Source organism: Arvicola amphibius, chromosome 2 (genome assembly GCF_903992535.2).
Source record: "Arvicola amphibius chromosome 2, mArvAmp1.2, whole genome shotgun sequence".
In the NCBI taxonomy this organism is placed as follows: domain Eukaryota; kingdom Metazoa; phylum Chordata; class Mammalia; order Rodentia; family Cricetidae; genus Arvicola; species Arvicola amphibius.
In genome coordinates, this window is record NC_052048.2 from 186834041 (window position 1) to 186861996 (window position 27956).

At 42.9% G+C, this 27956-nt stretch overlaps 1 protein-coding gene across 2 annotated transcripts; it reads right to left on the bottom strand.

Annotated features, from left to right (window-relative positions):
- Positions 1–281: 281 nt before the first annotated feature.
- On the bottom strand, positions 282–9966 carry Mrps33 (mitochondrial ribosomal protein S33). 2 transcript variants are annotated; one of them, XM_038319515.2, is made up of 3 exons: positions 9832–9966; positions 3698–3939; positions 282–605 (listed from the first exon to the last, which is right to left on the bottom strand). In XM_038319515.2, exons 2-3 carry the CDS (start codon positions 3910–3912, stop codon positions 500–502), a joined length of 321 nt encoding a protein of 106 aa, XP_038175443.1. In that variant the 5' UTR covers positions 3913–3939; positions 9832–9966; the 3' UTR covers positions 282–499. The 2 variants fall into 2 exon arrangements, with proteins under 2 accessions (XP_038175443.1, XP_038175444.1); XM_038319516.2 differs by lacking the exon at positions 9832–9966 and adding an exon at positions 4037–4225.
- Between the last annotated feature and the right edge of the window lie 17990 nt (positions 9967–27956).

Below are 27956 nucleotides of genomic sequence, written 5' to 3' on the forward strand. Positions count from 1 at the left end.
TAGGCAGTGTCAAAGAGATGCCACGTAGCTGCCAAAGGAGAAGGACATCAGAACCTACTGGTAAGTCACAGCCTCATGGCGATACACAGATTAATAGAAATGGGTTAATTTAAGATGTAGGAGCTAGCTAGGAATATACCTAAGCTATTTGCCAAACAGTGTTGTAGTTAATATAGTTTCTGTGTGATTGTTCAGGTCTAGGTGGTTGGGAAACAAATAAGCAGTCTTGTTTACAAGTCACAATATTTCATTCCCATCTTAAACAAATCACAAGACACTAGTTAGAGAATTAGGTAAACTTCATATTACAAAACCAAAGTAAGTATAATTTTGAAGATAAGAATATCTTCAAAAAACCAGTTACAGTTTAACTGAAGTAGATGTGAACACAGGGTTGGTGTCTACTGAGGAAGGTCATGTTCCTCTAATATATGAAAAGATAACGAGATACACTTTCTTAGTCATCGAGGAAGAAATTTTCTTTCTTGACAAGCTGGTACTATTTCTTTTTTGTAGCTCTTTTCCCTTCTCCTTTCTTTGGTTTCACCTTTCCACGGAGCTTCTTTAGACGTCTTTGCTCATCCTTAAAATCCTGATGCTCATCTCTTGATAAAGGAGGAAAGAGAAAAAACAAAAAAAATTAGCCAGCTATGTTTATCACACTAGAGAAGTGCCAATCTAGAGCTGTTCTCTTAGGCTGTTGAGCATGGCTTTTCAGGGCATGTGTTTAGTTTGGCGAACAGAAAGTATATCCAACATATAGACTGGCTGGGTTGTAAGAATTCAGATGTCAGTCTTCCTTCACAGACACAATACTACAAAGAGTAGTAAACTTCCAGGTGAGACCAAGTAAACCTATGTAACTATGAGATACACCACCCAACATTTCCCTATATAAAATAGGTATATATAAATATCTTGGGTTAGATGCCCAGTATCCAAACAAACAAACAAAAAATTCAAAACCAAAACCTTAAAAAAACAAAAACAAAAACTAAACGTTGAGAGGAGTAAAATTTGGACAATAGCGGGCAAATCTTTGTGAGGCCAGCCTGGTCTACAGAGTGAGTTCCAGGACAGCCAGAGCTACACAGAGAAACCCTGTCTTGAAAAACAAAGCTAAACAAAACTTGAAAATAATATTCAGTAGCTGCACAGAGATCCTGATTGCCTTAGGAATTAGCATCTACTAAAAATGGGCAGTTCCAGAACAGCTCTGCACGGCAGTGAATGTCCCACACATAAAGGCTGTTGGGAAAGGCTCAAGCAGATGGAAAGCAAATCAAGTTAAGCCTTCTAGGAGTCATAGGAGCCAGGACTAATTAATTATACATGTGGGCAGCACAGAAGGCGAAGAAGGCTACAACTGTAACATGTCTACATCCTAAGACTAAATAGCCCCAAAACATGCCTAAACATGTAAACACATAGAAGCCATGGGACCCAGGTGAACCTGGTTTTAAAACACAGCTCCACCAGACATGAGCTCTGTAACTTTGGATGAAGACTCAGCTCTCTCACTGCACCATAGTGTCCTCATCTGTAACAGGCAGCAATGACAGTTTACGGATTGAATATACATGATTCAATGGATTTAATAAAACGGGCTAAATATATAGAAAGGGGATGCTTTGCTGGTCTCAACCAAACTATTTTTTTAAAGATTGGTTTTATAGAATTTGATATCTCATTCCATGAACATGATGGACAATACAGCACAGACCTCACTGGGATTAGCTATGACTGACAAATAATTCTCAATATAACCATAACAATTCATCCAAAATAGATGTCAGATCATGTTGTCCAGGACAAAAGTCCTGTTCTTTACCAGAGCACTCACAGACCCCTGTGACCTGCCTCCTGTCTCCCAGTTGGTCCCTTAGCCCAAACTCTTCCTGGGCCAGTACAGGCACACTCCAGCCTCAGTAAGAGAGGCCTCGCCCACTCTTGCCTCGGTCCCACAAGCTCTTCTACAGGTCTCACCAGGTTCACTCATTACCCATGAGCCTCGGTCTAAACCTCAATCTCCTCTATGGGGCTGACCCTGACTGCTCTGTTTAAGGCTGTTACCATACCTATTCCCCAGATCACCACAGGCTCTGTCAGCACTCTGGATCCTGCTTGGCTAGTTCTGCCCCCCTCACCCGCCTGCAGCATGTTCAACATTGTCACAAAACATATCATATTATTTATTACATCATTTTTCCACTCTTCGTTCCCTCACTGCTTCTGCCCACCACTAGAAGAAAACTACAAAGGCTGCTACCGCGGCACGGCAGCTTGTTAACTGAGTGAATCAACTGTTTTGGTTGATTTTATTTCCCTCCCTCTTCTGCAAGCTTTTATATCAGACTTTATTGAAGGGATATCTACATCCATCCTGTCTGATGCTATAGATGGCCATTGGAGGCATCATTTACCATAACTACTGACTAAACATATAAAAATAATTTTGCTTCTCAATGAACAACTAAGCACTTAGCATTTTTTCCCTTGTTCCCAAAAATAGCTAGGTCTTTGTTCTTCAAATAAATGAAGAACAATATCAAACAGACATATTAAAATAGTTGAATGTGATTTTGTTAGGGGTTATAATATTCCATGGGATCTGGCTTCTGATATTTTATTCTGGGTCATAATAAAATTAGGTTTTATTTTCTGAGCCAAGACTAATGGCAAAGGAGATAGTCCCTAGCAATTCTAGACACTCAAAAGTAGGCCATACATTATAATCTCTAATAATTTATTAACTTAGAATATCCATTTGTTTTGTTTACTTCTGATCCAACGTTCTTCTTAAATACCTGTACATGGAAAGTACTTAAAAATATGTTGGCTAAATGAGTACCAACCTTTAGCTCTCTGGAATGAGTATCACGCTGTGCTATTTATTTTATATTACAACAAACAGTCCCAAGCTAGTAGTTAGGACTAATTAAAACAGGTTATATTTTAAAGATGGTATGCAATTCAGTTTAATGAAATATACTACTTTAGTTCTTTGAAAGGGGCATGTATTAGTTTGGAAATTTTCTTAATTTTTTTTTTAAAGAAAAATGACCATCTTGGTATATTATTACTATTTTTTTTTCTACAAGGGTCCTAGGTACTCACTTCTTAGACCTACCAAACAAACAAAACACAGTATTAAGAGTTATGTGATTTATAAATTACCATTAAAAGTGAACTATAGCTTATAAAAGTCAAAATTAATATACCAAGGACCCCAAATCAAAATGCCAGAAGTGAGTAGGAGGAGTAAGAATGTCAATAAAACTGCCACCAGCAGAGAATGGTGGCTCCCACCAACCCAGCAGGAGGCAGATCAGGTGTGGGGCAGGGTTCTGTTCCTCTGTACCGGCTGCTCTGGCAGGCGTGGTGCTTGGTGCGTTTTATTCCTCTTTGTTTTGGCCTACTCCCTACCCCCATCCTTTTTAGAGCACCCTTAATTAATGAGCAATTGTACATCTCTCTATAGCTCAGTACAATTTGATGCTGGCTATGTTTTAGACATAATTCCAACAAGCAATTTTGAAAGAGCACCTACCCCCCCCCCCCCCCACTGTACCTTTTGATGTACCCGGACTCTCTCGTAAGAGCCACAGAACTGTAGGGAGAGACAGGCTAATTGTTTTCCTTTGCTGCTCTGCTAACACCGCCTCTTGACAAGCCCTATCTTTTTCTCTCTCCTCACCTGTAGAGGCCAAGGAAACGGAGTGTGCCCATGAGTGCAAAATACGTGTTGTGATTTGGATACCAGTCGTAAGTCTCTTTCTTTTTGGCCAAGGGCTGCTCCCTGAACATATTCACCACTTTCATGGACTTTGAATCGGTAGGCCTGGCCACTTCACCAAAGATCCGGGCACTTAGACGAGACATACGCAGTGCATATTCTGAAAGCGAAGCCATTTCTTAAGCCGTGAGGTACAAGATTCCCTAGAGAAAAGGAGATTAATAGGCGAGCGTGAGAAATTCTGCACTTATCTAGTAAACATTGTAGAAAATGAAACACAGCAAGCCACCCATGAATTACCGTGTTCCTTTGGCAAGATCTGCCCTGGAGTTGAGACATATCCACTGTGTAGCTCCTTCTTTCCTCACACCTGTGGTTTTTATATTTTGTGTTTATATACTATGTTGCTTTGGTGCATTGCCTTTCTTACAATTTGTGATTCAATAGGCTATTTGCTTGTCGTCAAGTTTACTTATTTGCAAGCTGGGTGAAGGGGACAGGAAAACAAGTTATTCTGCTATAGCATCGTTATTATACCTTCAGAAGACAACCACCCAGGCAATCTGCAGATAAATATGCTGACTGCTTGCCATCTAAAGGTGTAATCATGGCAGAGAAGTAATTATGCTGTTGTCTTTATTATCAGCCCTTTGAACACTGCTCTCCTCAAGGGCACCAGATGGCTCCGAGAACTCTAATGAGTTATGAGGTCATTTGGCCTCTAGGTTACTGGATTGAATTCTGCCTAGCAACTGAAAGCCATTTGGGAAAAACAGACAGTAGTTCTATAGAAACAAAACTCAACAGCTCAAATAAGGATCATCAGCTTAAAAGATCTGTTATCCCCGAACAAAAGTCACCTAGGAATTATGATGCTATTCATCAGCCGTAATGCAGACTAACTCAACAGCACCTTTTCCTTCAGAGGTACAGAATGTAGAAACAGACGTAAGAATGATAACTAGGGCATTAAAAATTATAGCTAATAGACAGAAAAAATACCCCATACAATGGACATGTAAAAATCAAGAATGCTGCCAGGCGGTGGTGGCGCACGCCTTTAATCCCAGCACTCGGGAGGCAGAGGCAGGCGGATCTCTGTGAGTTCGAGACCAGTCTACAAGAGCTAGTTCCAGGACAGGCTCCAAAGCCACAGAGAAACCCTGTCTCGAAAAAACAAAAAAAAAAAAAAAAAAAAAAAAAAAAAAAAACAAAAAAAAAATTAAGAATGCTTCTGGGGGCTGGAGGGACAGCCTGCAGTGAAGAGCACTTGCTGCTCTTCCAGAGGACGCTCAGTTCATGGCGCCCATGCTGGACTGCTCACAACTGCCTGGAACTAACTCCAGCTCCATGAGGTCTGATGCCTTCTTTTGGCCTCTGTGGGCACAATACTCAAATGGCATGGAGTCACACAGACACAGACATAAGAAAAAGTGAAAAAATATTTATCACCAACAATAAAAAGAATGCTTCTGGTAGAATAACTATGCCATCTCATCCCAGGTCAGATAGATGGGCTACTGTTTGCAGAATACACTAATTTATGTGAAATTTTCATGTCAAGATGAGAATTCTTGCTGGCTAAATGACTATTTGTGGGATAGTCTGGCTGAGAGAAAAAGGAGCTGGTTTTTAAACATAAAAACGGCATAAGTCTATCTTGAAAAAAACTGACGTGAGAATAGTACCAAAACCTCCTAAGGAGAAGGGTGCTAAAATAAAACAGCTCTTCAGAGTTTTGCACAATACCCTTGCAAAGTCTGGTTCCATCAAACCAATACTTCAAAAATAAAAATGCCAGGAGAGTGTGGGAGGAAGAAAGAACGCCAATAAAACCGCCTGCCACCTGCGGAGATGAGGTCCCACACACCTGCTGAAAGACAAGGCTAGGTGTAGGACACCTGATAAAACTTCAAAATAGTGCTCGCAAGAAATAAACTCAGTTTGCTTGAAGAAAGTTTTACTGCTGTTTCAATAGAAACAGAACAGAGGTTGACCTGAATCCAACTGTAGAATGTCAGCCTCAAACCATTTACCGCCTTGAATGCCAACTGGATGATCTCGGGCCAGCAGTGCCACCCAAAGGCTAGCAAGGGCAGAAGAGTCAGACTGGAAGCCTCATCACGGGATCTGGGCTAACTTAGCTTTCCTTGCTCCTCCTTTTCTACACATTTCTCTGCCATCTCTTGCTTGGCTGTGTGGCTGCAGATGGGCTTGGGCTGGTTCTATTAGAATGAGGGTTTCATTTTTATCAGGGGAAAAAAATGTCACGACCAGTTTAATATCTAAGTAGAAAACAATCACAACCCTCCAGGGCTTTGCAGATATCCAGAAGTCTTCAGAAGCAGCCATGTTTCTATGCATGCTTTCCTTTTTGAAAACCTTGAATCTTTTTCCAAACACAAGTCTGAAACAAACAAATTGCTTTTGCACTCTTTTGCTTAATTACTAGTATAATATAAGAATAGATTTCCATTGTAATTGCGGAAGATTTACAGAGATACTTTAAGGCAGGCTGGGAACTATCACTTTGCTACTAGCATTTAAAGGAAAATACATCTTGAATTTCCAGTCACTTTATTTTTAAATAGAGGCTACAGTAAGAGACCTGGCTTTGCATCCTGGCTCTGCCATTCTGTCTATTCTGAACTTTGCCTGTCTAAATTTGACTTTCCCTTTTCTCTGAAAAGAAAGGTTGCAGCAGTATTGTGAGAAGTAGGGCAGCGATACTCAGTAAATGGTGACTCAAAAAAGGAACAACTCTACACCTCTTCAAAAGCCTGGCATTCGTGTGTTCACACAGACACATCTGTTGATTTCTAGTCTTCCCTTGAGAGAGTGCACAAACACACACAGTTACGCCTGATAAAATTTCAGGCGTAGCTGTGTGTGCTGGTTACCTGAAATGATACCTTCATTTACAAAGCCTGATGAGGGGGGTGGGGCAACCAGCACCTTGGTAACGCAACAGGTAGGAAAGAGAGGAAAGGGCTCTCTAGAAACAGTCAAAGCCGTCACAGGATGCTAAGGTAATTCCATACTCACTTTGCAATGTAGTAGACAGGTGGGATATACGACCAGTAATAAGATCACATTAGAATCCATGGCAACACAGACCACAAAACTCATGTCGTGAAGTGACAAAGTCTTTATGACAAAGAAAGAGAATAAACCTCTTCAGACCCGAGACCCTGACTCAACCCCACTTCCAGCACCATGACTCTAGTTTCCGTCCATAACACAGACACACATCCTAGTAAATGACAGAGGAACTTGGTTAAAAAAAAAAAGTTTAAGAATAAAGGATGTGCTTTTAAAAAAAACGCTTTAAAAATTGCACTCATTTATTTTGTGCCGTGTTGTATGCAAGTATGTGGGCACACGTATGCTACAATACACATGTGGCGGTAAGAGGATAATTTATGGTAATTCTGCCATATGGGCCTCTGATATTGAACTCAGGTCATTGGATTTGACTGCAGTGTCTTTATCTTTTGAGCTATCTCACAGTCTGAGAAACCTAAAGCACAGACAAACACACAAATAAACCAGCACAGGCCAGGTGTGGCCTTGAAGCCTAGCACTGGAAGCACAGGCAGGCGAATCTCTGTGAGTTCAAGGCCAGCCTGTTCTAAGAAAAGCTTTCGGCCAGCCAGGGCTACGTGGGGAGACCTCATCTCAAAACAAAAACACAGCTAACCAATATTGTTTTCTGTAGCTACTAGTCCTAAGACTGACACATTGCTGTCCTTCCCCCCCCCCCCCATCTCTAACTTTAAATAAAAAAGAAAGAAAGAAAAAATAAGGCCCGAGAGATGGCTTAGCAGCTTCAGGTGCTTGCCACCAGGCCTGCGCTCTGAGTGTGATCCCCGGAGCGCACATGGTGGAAGGAGAGAACTGAGTCCCCCAAGATACATTCTCATCTTGGCATGCCTGTGCGTGCACACACACACACACACACACACACACACACACACACACACACACGTAAAATAAAATAAAAAAATTAGGACTTTTCAAGATCTTAGCACGCTTTCTTAAAGGATTTCAATTTTATGGAAGAATATGACTTTTAAAAATGACATCAAGTCAAATAATTTACATGTCAATTAGATTTTAATTCATATACAATTATCCTAGGAGTTACGTAATAGTGTGAAAAATTTTAATTTCTAAAAATTTATGTGGGTGGATCTGTGTATGTGCATGTGAGCGCAGGGCCTGAGGAGGCAAGACGGTGTTGGATCCCCCAGAGCAGTGGTTCTTATCCTTCCTAGTGCTTCGACCCTTGAACACAGTTCTTCATGTTGTGCTGACCCCAACCTAAAATTGAGTTGCTATTTCATAACTGTAGTTTTGCTACTGTTATGAATCGTATGTAAGTTTTTGATACGTGACCCCTCAAGGTCACGTAAGAAATGCTGCTCTAGACCGGTGTTATTGGTAGTTGTGAGTCACCTGACACAGGGACTAGGAACTCAACTTGGGTCCTCTGCTAGAGCAATACGCACTATTAACTGCTGATCTATCTCTCCAGCTCCCCAATTAGTCCCCTTGAAATGTCATGCTTCTTTAAATGTGAACGAAATAAAAATACAGTTACGGAGATGATTGTTAAAAACGAGAAACAAAACCAATTACTTAAATATGTCAAGGAAAACACATTAAGCCCACATCTGAAAATTCAAAATTCCTGTATCTTTTTTCTTTGATATAAAAAGACAAGTTTTATAAAAAGACATCTTTCTGATGGGTCTGATTTGTTTCATTTATTTACAGTGTGTGCAGGTCAGTGGTTCCCATTTGTTCTCTACCTTATTTTTGGAGACACGGTCTTTCATCGTAGCTAAAGCTCATGGATTGGGCGAGACTGGCTGAGGAGTGAGTTCAGGCTCAGCCTCCCAAGCAAATGTCCCTGAGATTCCAGCGCTTTTGTTTTGTTGCTGTGCTTTTATTAAACGTGGGTACTGGGGGTACAATTCAAGTACCCATGCTTGCACGGTAAGCCATAGGTCCCACCCATAGGTCCATTTCTCCAGCTTCTAGATTTGATTTAAAAGATCAATTCTAGGGCGGTGGTGGCGCACGCCTTTAATCCCAGCACTCGGGAGGCAGAGGCAGGCGGATCTCTGTGAGTTCGAGACCAGCCTGGTTTACAAGAGCTAGTTCCAGAACAGGCTCCAAAGCCACAGAGAAACCCTGTCTCGAAAAATAAAAAAAAAAAAAAATAAAAAATAAAAAAAATCAATTCTAGTTCAGTAACTGGCTTTGGATTAGGTTTGCTTTTCCTTTATGAAAGGTGAAGATGAAGTGTGCCGTATCTGAATTTGTAAACCACTTGTATGAGATGTACATCATGCATTTTCCTGGGAAGAAGCTTCCTTCAGTTCCTCAAAGCAGAGTACACAGTGTACCGAACTTGATGTTGAAAGGTAGCTAGGATCCTTTCTATGCCTTTAAATAAAAGGTCATGTGGTCGTTGTCGTCCTTATCTGCCACTATACTCTCCCCAAGTAAATGAAGACAGTCATATGGTCTCCCTGGACTGGGAGATTGATGCAAAACTGAAGGCAGGGTGCCTGCCCAATCACGACCCAAGGAATGCACACGTGCTCTTACTGAGAAGCAACCTAATCAGAACGAGCATTTAAAAATTGGTGCCAACTATTTTACTAGGTCACAGGGCAAGAACGCCACTGAACAGATATTAACTTTATCCCGTTCATTATGGACCACTCATATTCTCCACTGTCTGATTCGGTCAGGTGATGGAGCTGGAGCGGTGTCATACATTTTCCCAAGTATCATTTTAAATGCATTTATAAAAACTAGCAACAAACACAGTCTGCACCTCCCACACAAAACCACAGTGTTGAGGGCGGGCTAACTGGGGGAGAGGAAGTGCATTCTTGGTTGGTTCAATTCCCCACAGGACGCAGGGAAAAGCCAGGGTGTTTGTGGGGTACACGTGGGACGTCCGGGCGGGGCCCCTAACGGACTCGTCTGGATCCTGGCAACGGCACCAGGCGAGCGACCTGGATCGCCCTACACCGCCGCCGCCCTCGGCTGCGACCCCAACAGTCCGCGCGCCTTACCTGCGTCTGACCTTGCTCGCGCGCGTCCCGGAAAGCCCGCCCCACGCCCGCCACCAGCTCCGGAGAGCAGGCGAGAGGCGGAAGCTTGGCGGCTAGAGCGGAGCCACGGGCAACCCGGAACGACTAGGGCTCCCTGGGGCCGGGCCTCGAGTGACACCTAGCGGTCCGGCTCGCTGGGCTCCGAGGGCTTCCGCCGGTGAGGAAAGCTGTGTGTGCGGCTGTGGTTCTGAGAGCCAGGCAGGCTCTGCTTTCCCAGAAGGTTCTGGAGGGCTCGCAAGCTTCACTTTGTTGAGAATGGCCACGGCGCTGCCTCCATCGTCTCTGAAGCTACTTGCTCTTTGATAATAGAACGAAATGCAGGGTTTCCCCTTTCTCATTGTGCTTTCTTTTTCTTTCTCGAGCCCATGCCCTATGTGCTCCAAAGATACTAGTGATGCTAGATTGGAGTCTTTTTGAGCCTCTTTGGAAGATTCCTGTCTATTAGTCAAGGGGTTATCTTTGGAGCTGTATTTCTCTCTTCTGGGCGCAGTGATGGAGTTGCTGAGAGGAAGATAGTCAGGAGCGGTAGCACGGAGATAATTGTGTCCTGGAAGATAGTCCAGGTTCTGATTCTCCTTATACAGTTGGACAAGCTCTTGTAAAATTCTGCTCCCAACTTTTTTCTTTAAAATATGTTTTATTAGTTAAATTTATTCATTCATTTTACATCCTGACCACAGTTTCCCTTCTGTTCTCTCCTCCCACCCCGCCTCCCTACCCATTCCTCTGTTTCTATCCAGAGAGGAGACGTGTTAGTATTTGGGCATCTGTACTGGCCTGCCTTTAGGGTCCTGACAGGATAAGTCCTCAGCTTTAGCTAGTAAGAGCACCTCCTGGGCATATTCGCTGTTTCTTTTTAAAAGGTGGCCCTACCGGGGCTGCAGAGATAGCTCAGAGGTTAAGAGCACTGACTGCTCTTCCAGAGGTTCTGAGTTCAATTCCCAGCAAGCACATGGTGGCTCACAACAACCATCTGCAATGGGGTCTGGTGCCCTCTTCTGGCCAGCAAGCAGACAGACAGAACACTATGTACATAAATAAATAAATCTAAAAAAAAAAAAAAAAAAGGTGGGCTTACCCACCTCCCGTCTCTCTCTTCTCCACCCCATCCCCTCTCTCTCTTCTGCTACTCTCTGCCTCACTCTCTGTCCCCTTCTCTCTCCTCTTCCAACAAACCTCCAGTGTTTGTATGGCATGACTTCTCTTGTAGGCTTTTTTTTTTTTTTTTTAAGTTACAATGGGCAGGCCTCCCATGGGTGTCAACAAAGTATCGCATATCAACTTGAGGTAGGACTAAGCTTCTCCCCTCGTGTTAAGGCTTGGTAAAGCAACCCAGTATGAGGAATAGGTTCCCAAAAACCTGCCAAAGCGTCAGGGACAGGCCACGCTCCCACTGCTAGGAGTCCCACAAGTAGACCAAGTTATACAATTGCCACATCCGCTTCCAGCTTTAATGATAAAGTCTCAATGTAAAAAAAAAAAAAAAGAAAGAAAAGAGGCTGGAGAGATGGCTCAGTGGTTAAGAGCATTGCCTGCTCTTCCAAAGGTCCTGAGTTCAATTCCCAGAAACCACATGGTGGCTCACAACCATCTGTAATGAGATCTGGTGCCCTCTTCTGGCCGGCAGGCATACACACAGACGGAATATTGTATACATAAATAAATAAATAAATAAATAAATAAATAAATAAATAAATAAATAAATAGAAAAGCAAGATGTCTTAACTGTGGGGCAGGAAAATGTCTTAACCAGCGGACAGTTGTGAGATTAGTCATGGGACCTTGGGCAATCTTGAAAGGAAATCAGATATGTGGACCAAGAAAAGTGCAGTTTTATCTGTGTCTGTTGACAGTCAGAGTGCTCTTCTTGGTCATCTGTCCTTGGGGCCACAGATGGGTTGTTCATACTGCATCAAAAACTAAGGCACTGAGGTATTTGCCCATCTGTGCACTAGTGAAGGGTTTGCATGTTCAAAAGACCAAGAAGATTTCATGATAGTACCATTTTCACCGTGGCTCTGTCCTCTATTATAAGCTTTTTCTAGAGGATCCTGGGAAGAAGTATCCCAAAAAGGCAATCTGATTCACCGTGATTTGGGAAGGAAGAAGACTCACCTTGCTCTACTGGTGTGACACCCACTTCATAAATATAAGAATTAAAAAAAAATTAGTGTGCAGAATCTACTGCGCTACTCCTCTTCTCTTTGGGACAGCTCATTCCTTGGCAACTTTTTTTTTTTTTTTGCTTTGTTAAGTAAACTGCTTAAACTGCAAGTCTCCACTGAATTTTTCCTTGAAAACACAAGATCTGAGAAACCCCTGCCCATAAAAGTCTCCTCAGTCGTTAGCCAAGCCTCTCAGCGACAACAGGGACACTCCAAGTCTTTCACCCCTTGCAAGCCTGCTTTCGATAGAGCCGCGTTTTATAGAGATTCTGCACAGCACTTATTGAATGCTTGATAGTTCGACTGAGAAACCAGTACTTGTTTTCTGAGCATTAATCAAGGCCTTACAAAAACACAGTAAAATAGATCTTAGAATTAAGCAAGTCAGCAGTGAGTTCTATATCTAGAGGGGGCATTCAGCTGACATTGTCTTCACTCCTATAGAATTATTGTTTGCCAGGTTTTAATATGTTACCAACCATGCTATAGTAAGCAATCTTATAGACATTTGTACCAAGGCTACTAAAATCCCATACATAACTACAGCCACCCACCTCACAGTATCCTGGGCAGCAGCCGTCCTTGGAGAAATCTCACCTTGCGTTTGCGGTTTCTGTAGATTTGGGTTGTTTTTAACCAATGCCCTCTTAGAGTTTATAAACAAGAAGACTTCTATCCTTAATTGCCTCTCTGTTGCTGTGATGAAACACTGGCCAAAACCTACTTGGGGGGCAGTTGATTTGACTTGCCACTTGCAGTCTGTCATCCAGGGAGACCATAACAGGGACTCAGGGCAGAGATCATGGAGGACCACTGTTTAACTGGCTTGCTCCCATGACTTGCTTGCCTGCTTTCTTCTACAACCCAGGACCACCTGCACAGGAATGACACAGCCCTCTAGGGGTGTGGCCCTTCCCCATCAATTATTAATAATCAAGAAAATGTCCCACAGACATGCCTTCAGCCCAACCTGCTGGAGGCAATTACTCAATTAAATTCACCTCTTTCTGGGCGACTCTAGTTTATGTCAAACTGATAAAAACTAACCAGTACAAACCAGTACTAACCAGTATTGGCTGTTAGCTTTAAAGCCAAATTTGACTCATGGCATAAAATATTCTAAATGTATCCTCACTACATATGGGGAGTTGGTTCCATGGACATCATAATCTGTGGTTGCTCAACTCATAGTCTGATATTTGCATATAATATATGCACAGCTTATATTTCAAATTATTTCTAGATTAGTTATGCTATCTCATACAATGTAAAAGTTCTGTGAATAGTTGTTATACTGTATTGGTAAGGGAATACTGACAAAAAGGTTTGTCTACATTTACTATAGATACAAGACTCCCAAAAGTTATTGATCTATGATTAAGTGAATCTATGGGTGGAAGAGCCATGAACATGGAGGGCCTGCTATATTTGTCTGAAGCTTGTTGTTGGTTCTGCTTCACATGTCTTTTTAAAAATCATTTTAACTGACTTGCTGTATTTTAGAAATATTTGTTTTTTAATTGTGCGTGTGTCTGAGGATGTGCATGTGTAGCTATGTTCACATGATGGCAGGTGCCAGTGCAGGCCAGAAGAGGATGTCATATAACCCAGAGCTGAAGTTGTAGGTGGCTCAGAGTCACCTGACATGGGATCTGGGAACTGAATTTGGGTCCTCCTCATCAAGAGTAGCATGTGCTCCCAATTATTGAGCCATCTCTGCTGATTTGTGTTATTAGTATGTTTTGTGCATTCCTCCCTCCCTCCCTCCCTCCCTTCCTCCCTCTCTCCCTCCTTCCTTCCTTCCTTTATTTGTTTGCTTTAAAATAGAGTCTCCCAATGTAGCCCTGGCTTTCATGGAACTCACTCTGTAGACCAGGTTGGCCCTAGGATCACAGAGACCCACCTGACTCTGCCTCCTGAGGGCTGGCATTAAAAGCTTGCTCCATCATGTCTGGAAATAAATCTTTCTTAGTATACAGCAAGGTGATTGGTGGTTACTTCCTTCTCTGCCCTGCACCCTTCCTGATATGGGGAAGAGCCCCTTTTAGGCCAGTGCCACCTGAGGATTTCCTGGAGGTCCCCCCTCCCCCCGCCCCGTACCCCATGGAAGAGGATGAGGAAAACCAAGAAGAATTGTGGAAGGAGGCAAAACGTGGGGAAAGCAGAGCAGAGACCGTGGGACGGATGGACTCGATGAAGTGTTCTCTTGCTGGGACAAATGAAGGATTCCTGATTAAAACAGTTAAGAACACACTGCCCTCCCATAAAGTGCAAGACCATGAATTAAAAAGAGGGCAGTGAGGAACCTGATCAACACCAAGACCAGAAAGAAACAAATGCAAAGAAGTACACTTACCCCTGTAAGTGCAGCCTGCACTGGGCCAGAGGCTCAGTGGCTGCTCTCCCAAGGAAGCACCCCCTCCCACGTGTGATCCACCACCCGGCAGGCTTTGAGGTGGAGCAGCAGGGCCAGCCAGCCCAGCCCACTACTGCACCTGTGCCCAGTGAGGAGGACTGGAGGTGGCAGGGCTCTGACATCGAGACTGGCTTTCCCGGTAGGTCCTTTGTTTTTAAGGTGACTGTTGCTTTTGTTGTGTTGTGGTTGTTCCTAAAGCAAGCCTTACCTACCTTGTCCTGAAGGTGTCATGACAACAATAAGCTGTCTGGGCATTGTCATGAACATCCATAATTATTTATTTGTTTATTTATCCATCCTATCTTGTTTGGAAGTTAGTTTCAAAACAAACAATTCTAGAATTTGAAATTTTCAGGTTGTTAAAGACTAGCCCCAGTTTTTTGTTGTAGTGTACTTTTGTAGCCATTTCCAGAATTTCTCAAAAGAAAAGAAATGTAAAAAACAAACAAACAAACAATAACAACAACAACAACAACAACAAAACCCCCCAGTGCATCAAGGTGTAGTAAGTAGTTCTTTATCTGTTACTAACCAATGGCATTACAGTTTTGGTATGTTGGAAGGAGGTTTATTTGGGCTCCTGGTTCTGTTCTGGAGGAGAGTGCCCACATTCTAGTAGTAGAATTCTGCAGTAGATTTCTGGGTTATGTGTACAATGTTTGTGTGAACATTCATGTATGTGAGCGTGGATGTATGCATGTCTGGAGGACTAAAAAGAAGTTCAGGTGTTGGTTCTTGCCTTGCACCTTGTCTGAGACAGGATCACTACGGTACACTGCTGTGGACAGCAGGCAAGCTGGCCCGGGAGCCCCCGGCAGGGCTCCTTCTCAGCTCTGGTCTCCCAGTGGTGGTGCACTGGTGTGACAGATAGGTGCCACTGTACCCAGCTTTTGTGCAGGCGCTGGAGATTCAGGTTGTCCGGCTTGCGCAGCAAGTACTGTACTCATTGAACTGTATCCCCATGCTCCTGGCAATCATCTCTTGCTCACAGAATCTTAAGGGGGTAAAGAGCAGTGCATGGTGAGAGACGGAGCATGCATGTATCTTCCCTGGTCTCTTTCTTAAGAAACCGCCAGCATACTTCATGAGGACTCCACCCCATGGCTTATTTATTTAATATTAATTACCTCCCAAAGGCCCCGTCTCTAAATGCCATGATGGATTAATTTTCTACTCTCTTAATACCTCACAGTGAGGGTTAAACTTCAACCCATGAGCCCTTGGATGATACTCCCAAGCCGTATCCAAACCGAAGCACAAGGTGTAGAGGGCTATAGGTGGGCACCATGCCTGCCATTAAATAGAATTCACCGGAGCTCATGTTACTTTTTTGAGGCAGCTGTGTGGTAATAAAATGCCACACACAGTGGCTTACCACAGTGTGTGTGTTCATCACATTTCTGGAAGACAGAAGTTGAAATTCAGTATTATTGGACTAAAATCAGGATATTGCCTGGGCTATGCTCCTTCTAGGGAAGCATATGCTCCTCTTGGGGAAAGCCAGTTCTTTGATTCTTCTAGCATCTCGTGGTCACTGGTGAGCATTGGTTTGTGGCCATATCATCTCAATCTTCAAGGCCAGTATCTTCAAATAATACTTTTCTCCCTACTCTTCTTGCCTTTTCCTCTGTGTGTGATTTCCTACTGACTTTTTTTTCTAGACAGAGTTTCTCTGTAGCTCTATAGACCAGGCTGGCCTTGAACTCACAGAGATCTGCCTGCCTCTGCCTTCGCAAGTGCTGGTATTAAAGGTGTGTGCCACCACCGCCTGGCTCCCACTGATCTTAAGAGAGATATATGATTACATTTATGACTCATCTGGCCTGTCTTAGAGAAGCTTTTTGTCTCAAGACCCTTAATTTAAACCATACATTTGAAGAGCCTATTCTAATATAGGGTAATGTAAATAAGGATTATATGACTTCCTTTCCTAGTTGTAGATACTTTATTATTTTTCTTGCCTTATTTCTTTAGCTAAGATCCAGAACACTGTATTGAATAGGAGGGATCAGAGTGGGCACTCTTGTCTGGCTCCTGATTTTAGAAGGGATAGGAATGTTTTGAGTTGTTTTTCTATTTAGTATAATGTTGGTATACATTTGTTATAATAGTCCTTATTATGTTGAGGTATGTTTGTTCTCTTGCTACTGTCTTCAGGACTTTTATTATGAAAAGATATTAAACTTTGACAAAGGCCTTTTATGCACTTATTGTGATTGTGTAACTTCTGACCTTGAAGTTAAAAGTTATCCTGCCTCAGTCTCTAGAGGGCTGGAGTTACAGACTTAAACCTCCATATCCCACCATATCAGTTTTATTTATAAGCTCCCACGCTAAGACACAACTCAAATGTCCATCAGTGGATGAATAGATAAGCACATTGTGGTACCTCTGTACAATGGAATTCTATGAAGTAACAAAAGGGAATAAATTATGTGTTCTTATGTGCTGGGTAGTCTTATATCTACTTGATACAAGCTAAAGTTATCAGAGGAGGAAGCCTCAATTAAAAAAATGCTTCTTAATATCTGTTGGCAAGTCTGTAAGGGCATTTTCTTAATTAGTGATAGATGGGGAAGGGCCCAGCCTTTTGTGGGTGGTGCCATCCCTGGACAGGCAGTCCTGGTTCTATAATAAAGCAGGCTGAGCAAGCCATGGGTAGCAAGCCAGTAAGCAGCACCCCTCATGGCCCCTGCGACAGTTCCTGCATCCAGGTTCTTGCCATGCTTGAGTTCCTGTCTTGGCTTCCTTCAAGACAGATGACAATATGGAAGTGTAAGCCAAATAAAACCCTTTCCTTCTGTCTTAGGGTTTCTATTGCTGTGAAGAGACACATGACCATAGCAACTCTTATAAAGGAAAACATTTAATTGGGTCTGACTTACAGCTTCAGAGAGGTAGCTCATTATCACTATGGCAGGATGTGGTGGTGTGAGGGCAGACATGGTTCTGGAGAAGGAGCTGAGAGTACCATATTTTAACCCCCAGGCAACAGGAAGTGAACTGAAGTAGTCGTAGCTTGAGCATAGGAGACCTCAAAGGCCACCCCAGGTAAGGAGGATATACTTCCTCCAACGGGGCCACACCTACTTATAGCGCCACTCCCTATGAGCTTTTGGGGGCCAATTACATTCAAACTACCACACTTCTCAACTTGCTTTTTGCTCATGGTGTTTCATGTTGTCCCTATCTAGGACAACATATGAGTATGTCAGTGAGTCTCAGAAGCATTGTGCTAAGCGATATGTAAGACCCAATAGGCTACATGCCATTTATTTCATTTAGGAGGCATTGTGGAGATGCTTCACTGGAATTAGAAACTACTGGACAGTTGACCATAGGGGGTGCTAGTGACGAGGAAGAGCAATTGGCCACAGGGTCTGAGGGAACTTTCTGGGCAGTGGATGTGCTTTTTCCATTACACTAGTGGTTACACAACTGTACTTGTTTGCTAACACTCATCAAACTGTATATGTAGAAAAGGCTGAACCTTGTGGTATGTAAATGATAACTCAGAAAACCAGCTTTAAAATGAGAGGTGTTCTTTTTATAGCTTGTCAAATGAATGCTTCCTCTACTTCTTCCTCTTTAAAATTTAGATTTTGTTGAGCAGATATGAATACAGAAGAGATAAAGCTCCATTCCTCCTACTTTCTCTCTTACCCTCTGTCTTCTCGAAGATGATGATCATTCTGAGGTTGATTTGTGTTATTCCTGTGTGTGCATTTGTCCTTTTGGACATCTATTTGTGCCATAAATAGAATACAGAAGCCATGCCTTTCATTTCAAAAGCACAGAGCTGGGAATTTCCTATATACATCTTTTGCATCTTGTTTTAATCACTTGAAGTTGTGTTTCTGAGAGTCATACATCTTAATATATACATATGTAATGAATCTATTTTAATTTATGTAGAGTATTCCACTATATGAATATATTATGGTTATTTAACATTTTGCACCAAGGGAATACTCATCTCTAGTTTTTTTCATTATCAGAAGCATTCAGTGAACATCCTCCTGCAAGCTGCCTTTTAAGTAGTCTTCCATAATTGCATTGATTATATCCCACCACCAGTGTATCTAACATTTCATATAGCAGACTTGTTAAGGGTTGGGAGCAATACCTAGTATGCATATTTTAAATTACAAGTAGTAACATAAATAGTGTGTGTGTGTGTGTGTGTGTGTGATATCAATTATCTTGCTGGATTTTTTCCCCCCATAAGCTGTCCACCTTGCTTGTTGGGACAGAGTTTTTTTTTCTCATTGGCCTGGAATTCATCAATTGGATGAGGCAGGAAGGCCAGTGAGCTCCAGGGATATACACGTATGGTCGTTTGAATAAGAATGAAATCCACAAGCTCATATGTTTGAATGCTTAGTCATCAGGGAGTGGTACTATTTGAGGATTGTGAAGTGTTGTCTTGTGGGAGGAAGTATCTCACTGGCTTTAAGGTTTCCAAAGGTCATGCCAGACCCAGTCTCTCTGTCTCTGTGTGATCTGCAGATCAAGATGTAAACTTTCAGCTACTTCTCCAGCACCAGTCTGCTTGCATGCCGCCAGGCTCCCCACCATGAGGATAATGGACTGAACCCCTGAAACTAAGCAAACCTCCACTTTCTTATAAAATAAATGAAATACTGTTTTTTGATAAGAGTTGCCGTGGGCGTGGTATCTCTTCACAGAAATGCAGCACTGACTAAGACACTGGGTCCTGCCTCCGCAGCACTGGAAACCCAAGTGTGTCCCACCACACCTGGCTGTTTACTCATGTTCAGGGGTCAGACTCAAGTCTTTAAGCTTTTACCATGAGCACTTTATTAACAGAGCTATCTATCAATCCCCAGACTATATCTCCATCCTGCAGACGGTCTCTCTATCCTGCAGACTGTCTCTCAATCCCCAGACTGTCTCTCCATCCCCAGACTGTCTCTTCATCCCTCAGTCTGTCTCTCTATCCAGACTGTCTCTCCATCCCCAGACTGTCTCTCCATTCTGCAGACTGTCTCTCCATCCCCAGACTGTCTCTCCACCCAAGACTGTCTCTCTATCCCCAGACTGTCTCTCCATCCCCCAGACTGTCTCTCCACCCCAGACTGTCTCTCCATCCCCAGACTGTCTCTCTACCTCCCAGACTGTCTCTCTATCCTGCAGACTGTCTCTCTATCCCCAGACTGTCTCTCCATCCCCAGACTGTCTCTCCACCCCCGGACTGTCTTTCCACCCCCAAACTGTGATCTTTAGTTTCACTTTCCGCCCCTGATTTATCCATCATTGTTCCTCCTTCCAATGTTATCCGTTTTGACAAAACACACCACTGTTATCTAGATGCTCACACCAGACATTCATCTATTATCCTTGAACTCCCACCCGCCCTCTCCCAAATCTACCCTCCAAATCCCCTTAGCCTTTATTTCTTGGGCATCATGCTGACCTGCTGTCCAGTCTCCTTCCAACAGTAGACTCTCCTCATTGTAGCAGTGATCCTTTGTGATGTACAGATCTGTGTCCTTCCCTCAACCTTCGCCAATGGCTTTCCACACTCCAAAGTCTCATCAAAGCAGGTCTCTCCTCAAGCTGCCTGTGTGTGTGTGAGCGTGTGTGTGTGTGTGAGTGTATATACACGTCTCATACATGTTTGTGCGTGTGTGCCTGTGGAGGTGAGAGGTTGAAGTCGGGTGTCGTCCTTGGTCATCTTTACCTTTGAGAGAGCCTCTCACTGAACCGTGAGCTCACTGACTCAGCTATGCTTCCAGTGACCCACTGGTCCCTGTCTCTCCCGAGCTGGGATTACAGGCTTGTACTGCGGTACCTGCCCTTTTTGTGTGGGTCCTGAGAACTGAAACATGGGTTCTTATGTTTGCACACCAAGCACTTTACCTGCCCCCAGGCCCCTCTAGCTACTTCAGATGCTAGAAATATGCTTCTTATTGCGAGTCTTTAGTCATTTCTCTTAATTAGGCTCCTAGGATGATTGGCATATCATAGCTTCTCTCCAGGCACTTGCTTCCTGGTGGCGTTTTCACCTTCTCTTTGTTCAGACACTGTTACCAATGTAATTACCTCATCTCCTCTCTGTAACTCCCGGCTGTCTCTGCTCCTCGGATTTCTGGAAGTCTTCATCTATACATCATCACCATTGTTATCACCAGTGTTGAAGCCTATTCCATGTATTTCTGGGTACAAGTTGCAGTGACTATATAGCTAAAAAAATCCTTTTCTGTATTATACTGATGGTTTTACCATTTAATTTTGAAATAAACTCAACTTGGTTGTGAAATTCAATTATTTCATGTTTTTCTCTACTTAGCCTGAGAATATTTTATTTGGGATTTTTGCATATACACTAAGGAATGTGATTGGTGTATAATTTTACTTTCTCTAAGTCTAGTCACCAGGTTTCAGTGTCAAAGTTACACTAAGAGGGGAGAGACTGCCCCTGCTTTGTATTTCCTGGAAGAGTTGTGAAAGTAGCATTGATACTTCTAAAAATATTTGGTAGACTTTGCTGGTATTTGAATTTATCTGTATCTAAGTTTCATTTTGTACCAAGGCCTTAAATTACAAATTTTTAAGGATTATTTTTTATTGTTTTGATAATTTTCACTTGCTCATTTAAGACAATGTTTTTAGAAATTTCTTTGTCATTATATTCATTTTGGCAAGATATGTATTTTCTAGAAAGTTGTTGATATCACCAAAAATTTAATCTGTGCTTGCACTATTACTAAAGGTTATAACTATTTAAAGGAACAACTTCAGACTGATATTGTAACAGCCCCCCAGACCTTAGTAGGTCCCCAGACCCTGATATGCTCCCAGATCTTAGCACAACTGATTCCATGATAAAAATAACATTCAGGCCATAAAACTCAGCACATAGACAGCACCACCTGCCAAAACAAAACCAAAGACCTAAACTATGAAAATCCGTGTCTTTGGAAGTCTCTACAAGTACTAACCTTGCTTTTATAGTTTTACTTGTGGCTAATTGTTCTTGTTAACTGAGATGTGTTAACCCAGGATGTGGTTTTGTGCTTAAAAGCTCATCCTGAGAGAGGCTTGGGATCCCAAACACTTAGTGTAGTTGTCAACCCACTTGCTGGTAAAGACTTTCTACTGGCTTAAGCCCGTGTCTGAGTAGTCGCAGGAGGACACCCCTCAACAATATAATCTCTGTATGTGTAACACCGATTCTGTGTTACAACCTCGGTACAGTTCGCGAGCCACTGTACCGTTCGCGAGTCGGGCAAGGGCCTGGAGATTGAAACAACACACAAGAGACCTGGGTCATTCGAAAGGAGATCAGCCGAATGCCGTTTATTCAACCTTGGGGAAATCCTTATATACCTCGCTGCTGCACAAGGATTTCCGCCCAGGCAGGTGGGAAATTGCCACACCAAAGATGGAATAAACAATGCCTTACAACTAATCACCAGGCAGGGCAGAGGGAGCACAGGAACAAACAGAATGTTTTAGCTGGCTGTCCAGAAACTGTCCTCAAGATGCACCCCAGGAGCAGGGGCAGACCCTGGCCCTACATGTATGTTTGCTTGCTGTTTTGTATTTGCATTTATCTTGTCTTCTTTCTACTCTATGAGAGCTAAATTTGCTGGATTCCCCCGCCCCCCATAAACTCAGGTAGAGACTGAGCTTGCTGGTGTCAGTCGCAAACGGATGTGGCGATTCATCCCCTTTATACCTAAGTGTGTATGGGATTCTCACTAAAATCTCGTTAAAAGCATTCTGGCCGCCAGGCTTCCATTTGTAACACCCCTCTCTCAGCCCTTCCCAGAGAGCTCCAGTGCCACGCTCTGTGACCACTTCTTCAGATGCCCCCACCCCGCGAGAGCCTGAAAATCAACGTGTATTTCCTGCTCGACGTAGATGCCGAACAGCGCCTCTTCCTCTTCATTACTATTGTTATTGACGTGCTGAAGATGGAATGCCGGGCCTCACTCATGTTAGGCACGTGCCCTTCTGTGGCGCTACACTCCCTTCCCAGTGATACTATTTTGAAATACAAAACAACCCCGCCTCAGCCTATTGGGGACCTTGTAGTGAGGCGCCAATAGAGCAACATTATCGTGGTTCTTTAGTCTAATGGGAGGGGTAATCTCAATTGTCAACTTGGCTAACTCTAGGATCATGTGGAAGACAGGCCTCTGGGCACACTGGTCCAGGGTTATCTTGATTCTAAGATAGGATATTGGGATGTGGAAGAAAGGAGAAAGGATGCTGAGCACAGGTATTCATCGCGTTCTTCGTCTCAGCTGTAGGTGCTGTGATGGGTGTCTGACATCGCTTAATTAAACGACTTAATGCAGGAAAGGTTTGTTTTGGCTCACGGTTTTGAGAAGGTTCCGTTCTGGTCACTTGGCCCCACGTGCTCTGGCAGAACAACGTGGCAGCACTGATGGTGTGGCAGCGGATGTTCCTCATTGCATACTGGATAGAAAGTTGAGGAGGAAGGATTGGCGGCCATCTGTAACCTTTGAAGTCACACTTTTGTTGATCTGCTTCCTCTCGTGAGGCCCTATCTTCTAAAGTTGGTCTTAGGTGGAATATTTCATTTCTGAAACGTAACAGAGGTAAGCCCGAGATTGACACAGCCTAGGGTAGCCAACAGCCACTTGGGAGGACTCCTGTTTCAGGGCTGTGATGCTGTATGTTAATTACAGGCATAGTTTGGGGGCAGATTGCTTCCTTTTCTCTGCAGCCTTTCATAGGTCCCCTGGCCAGGGTGGGTTTTGTGGTCCTGGGAGAGGCGCAGCCTAATCGAACAGAATAAAAATGTGTGGAGACAAAACTAGACATTTATCTTCCCTACCCCAAACTATTTCTTTTTTTCGAGACAGGGTTTCTCTTTAGTTTTGGGGTCTGTCCTAGAACTCGCTCTGTAGACCAACCAGGCTGGTCTCGAGCTCACATCCAAACTATTTTTAAAAGAAAAACCATTTTGCTCATTAATAAAACATTTTGGTCATGGATACCCAAGGAGGCTATGAGGAGTAACAGTGTATGAGGATTTGTGTTTGCTATCTGTGTTGACGTTCCTTTCAGCTTTAGGTTGAACTTGCCTCCCTAGGAGTTACTTAAACCTTCACATCCCTGGACTCTGTCAACAAAAAGTCCATAAATTAAACTCTATTTCCAGCACTTATTAATATTAAGTTGTCTGCTTCTAAAATGTTCGTCATATATTTTAATGTTTTAAACCAAAAATTCTCTCTAAGTTCCAGCTTTTCCACAGTTTTGCTCTGGGTGGCAAAGAGTTCTTGTCCTTGGATACACCCTGGAATGTTAGAAATTCATATTTCACCGAAGCATCATGCCTTTGAACTTTCTACTGACAGCATTAGCATTCTGAGACGTTCACACTGATATTTCTATATTAACCCATTTTGAGTTCTTAATCGAGTCATAATAATTTGAAGAGGACATATTCCCTTCCAATAGCACTGAGGGGAATCTTAAAGATGAGGGAAAGAGGTTTGAGAAAGAGTTTGGAAGCCCCAGAGGAAACATTAATTTGCTTCACAAATTTGCCCGCGGTTTGCTTTTGCAGTGACTAGACCGGCTGCACGTCATTGCAGCCTCTGTGGCTACACGTCACTGTCTTTAATAGACAACAGTGTCAGTGGCCAGTGGCCTCTGAATGGAGTCTGAATAAACAGACACATGGTTTTTAATAGTGATAGCATCACCACACTTACCCCACAGGTCGGGGGGTCAGGTGAGGGTTTGTATGTAAACACAAGTGCCAGATGGCCAGGATGGAGCTTAGCTTCCCTATTCACCCTCATGCAACCTTGGGAAATAGTTTATATTTTTAAGCTTTTCAATTAATTAATTAACCATCTTAATTAATTAATTAATTGTTTTTTTTTTGAGACAGGGTTTCCTTTGTGTAACAGCCCTAGCTATTCTGAAACTAGCTCTTGTAGACCACGCTGGCCTCAAAATTAGAGATCTGCCTGTCTCTGTCTCTCAAGTGCTGGGATTAAAAGCATGTGTCACCACTGCCCAGCTTAAACTTTATTTTCTTTATGCTTGAAATGACAGTAATAGTAACATCTTAGGGGTGTTATATTAAATACAGTAAGCTGCTATTTAAGTGCTCTTTAAAATTACTTACAACTTTTACTTATTCTTTTATAACTTCATATTTGAATACAACATATTTAAGTCTTAGCCACTCCCTGTTCCCCACTCTCTAGCTCCTCCACGGTTGCCCCACACACCTCCCTCTCGGGGAGAGAGAAGTCGGTTCTCTTCCTCTTCTTGTCCCACTGGCTCTAATTATTGCTGCCAATATGCATTTGTGAATGTAGGTGCCTTCCGCCAGGGAAATCTATCATGACCAACTCCTGAAGTAAAGTAGCTCTCCCTACTCCAGCAGCTACCAGCTGCTAATAACCCTGCAGCTGTGGACAGGGCCTGTGAGACCCTACTCTTTCCACGTTGTAGTGCTGACTAACTGGCTTGATCCTGTGCATGCCCGAGCTGGCAACCACAGCTTTCATGAGCTCATGAGTACAATGACAATGGCTTTGTCATGCCGGTAAGTTCTTCTTTGGCAGCAGGGTCTTCCAACTTATGGCCTCTCCCTTTGACTATTCGTCTGTGTTGTTCTCTGAGCCTTGGTGGGGGCAGGGATGTGAATTAGTGCTGAACACCCCACAGTTGCTTATACCCCAAACTGCTGAGTCTCTTTCTAACTGCCATCTACTGTATAAAGAGGCTTCGTTGGCAAGGGTCGAGGCTTGTGGCCAAAGTGGCAGTGCAGTAAGTGTTTACGAATAAGTGATGGGATTGGTGGCTATTTTCTCTATCTTTTAACTGTCCTTATTTGTCATCCTTGCTCTGAACAGCAAATACATAAAGCAAAAGGCATCTGGGTGCGGCTATGTGTGTCTGCAGTCCCAGTCTCTCAAGATTCAAGAGTTAGAGATGAGCCTGAGCAACATAGTGTACTACCTCCCATCCCCACAAAGAAAAGACGAAGAAACAAGTTTGCAACCTGGAAGCAGATGCTCTGTGTTCCAGTCACCAATCTAATAATGTGTGCCAACTTTGTGATCTTAGGTAAGTTACTTACTTTCTCTGGGGTTCACTTTCCTATAAAGGAAGAATAATAGCAGAACCTACCTCAGAGTGTTAGTGTCGGAACCAAGAGTAAAGAATTTAGCTACAGCACCAGCACACAAATTATATATAAATATACATATATATGTGTGTATGTATACATATATATGTATACATTCATATATAATTCCAGAAGCATATGCCCACATTATGTAAATGATAGATGATTGACATTTTTAGGTTGGATGAACTGTGGATTAATTATGTAGCATAAAATAGGATTTGGACGGGGGGGGGGAGATGGCTCACTTGGTAGAGTAATTATGCAAGCATGAAGACCTGAGTCTAGATTCCCAGTACCCATGTAAAAAGCTGAGTGTAATGGTGCATACCCATAACCTCAGCACTGAGGATGAAAGACAGGGAGATCCCTCGAGCTTGCTGGCCAATATGTCTAGTCAATCAATGATCTCCAGGGTCAGGGAGAGACCCTATCTCAAAAATAAGGAGGAGAGCAATATTGGTTGGTCTACAGACTCCATGCACCATAAACACCCCTGACCAACACACCCCATACACAGGTTTGAAATTTCAGAGAAAGAAGCAGGAAAACCGACTGTATGTAGTTATGGTAATAATGAGCACTCACTCAATACCCTATTGCAGGTTAGCTACTGATTGATAGTGACTCATATCTCTGTGATTGGAGCTATTTCAACTTGATTTACAGGTCAGAAAAATGAGGCTCAGAGAGTCTAGATAACTTGCTTATGGTCATAGAATATAACTAGTGTTTAAATTGTGGGTCTGATTTCATGGCCCTTGCATGCCCCATGGCCTGTTTAGATGAGCACAACAGGGATCTATGATTCTGAGCACTTCTTTAATCATTGGCCTGTTTGAGATAGGGATACACACACTCTCTCTTTGATTTATTATTTTTATTTTATGTATGTAAGTTCTAAATATTTTGCCTGCATGTATATATGTGTGTACTGAATGCACGCCTGGTGCCTGTAGAGACAAGAAAATGGCCCCAGATACCCTGGAACTGAAGTTAAAGATGGTTGTAAGCCATCACGTGGATGCTAGGAGCCCAACCTAGGTCATCCAACAAGGACAGAAAGTGCCTTTGACCTCCAAGCCAGCTCTCCAGCCTCTGAGATAGACTCTTGTCTTAGTTACTTCTTCATCGCTGTGATCTGACACAATGGCCAAGAACTTACAGAAGGAAGATTTTTTTTTTGTGGGGGCTTATTGTTCAGAGGATGAGTCCATGACCGTCATGGTGAGGAGCAGGGTAGCAGTCAGGCTGGCATGGTGCTGTAACGGCACTTGAGAGCTTACATCTTGAGATATACCCATGAGACAGACACGGCGGTGTGGGGGAGCTAATTGGAAATGATATGCGCTTTTAAAACCTTAAAGCCCCCTCCCAGTGAATCATCTCCACTAACAAGTTCATACCTCCTATGCTTTCCAAACAGTTCCACCTGCTAAGGACCAAATATTCAAATCTATGAGACCATGGGGCCATTCTCATTCTCACAACAGTCATTGGAAAACATCTATTCACTTTGTTCAGAGAAATACACTGAGGTCACGGTGTCAGTCTTCTACACAGCCTAATTCTAGCTCAAGAATTCAAGTATCTTCAGTCTGTTAACTAAAGTTGATGTCACTGTCTATTCCAAGATATATTTGAGAGCACACGCACACACCCAAAGCAGACAGCTAACAAATGTAGACACTCTTGTGTTTGTTACAAGGAAAGAACACATTGGATGCATTAAAGGCTTACTGGAAAGTGAGGTCATTATTTTAGGTACAGAGTACTGCATTGATGAAGGTACATTGATGGTTGAATCTGAACATAGAAAGGCAACAGACTTTAACCAGGCTTTCAGATTGCTTTAGAGGGGCCACAAAACAGTCACACTCTGCCTGTTTCCCAGAACATTTGCCTTCACTAAGTCCCCGGGATCTTCCCCGCCTTCCCAAACAGCTCAGGTTTAATACTGCAGTGCCATGTGTTTAGGGTCCAGGTCTCAAATATCGGAGTCCCTGGTTTTTGGGTTGTTTCATTTTTCTTTTCGCTGTGTTGGGATTGAATCCAGTGCATCATACATGCTAGGCAAGTGCTGAGCTCTGAGCTATACCACCATTTCCAATTTTGCTTTAAATATCAGTAGGACAAATTTACTGTTTTAGTCATCCATTGTGTATATTTTTGGTTTGGGATACCTGGAATTCATTTGATTTTATTATTTCATTTATATATTTATTGTGCATTTCTGTGGAATCATTTCTCTACAGTGTCAGTCAGTGAGGATTATAGCTTGGGTGGAGGCTCCTTTCTTTCTCCAGAGGTGCCACATGTGTCCAAGGTCTGGCTAATCAGGAGTAGACATACG

What these genes read in the sequence shown, in the direction of transcription:
- Mrps33 (XM_038319515.2), bottom strand. Translation starts at nt 3,912, where the DNA reads ATGGCTTCGCTTTCAGAATATGCACTGCGTATGTCTCGTCTAAGTGCC. An exon ending in CGTTTCCTTGGCCTCTACAG is followed by an intron (nt 606 to 3,697) that starts GTGAGGAGAGAG and finishes TCCTTTATCAAG; the next exon opens with AGATGAGCATCAGGATTTTA.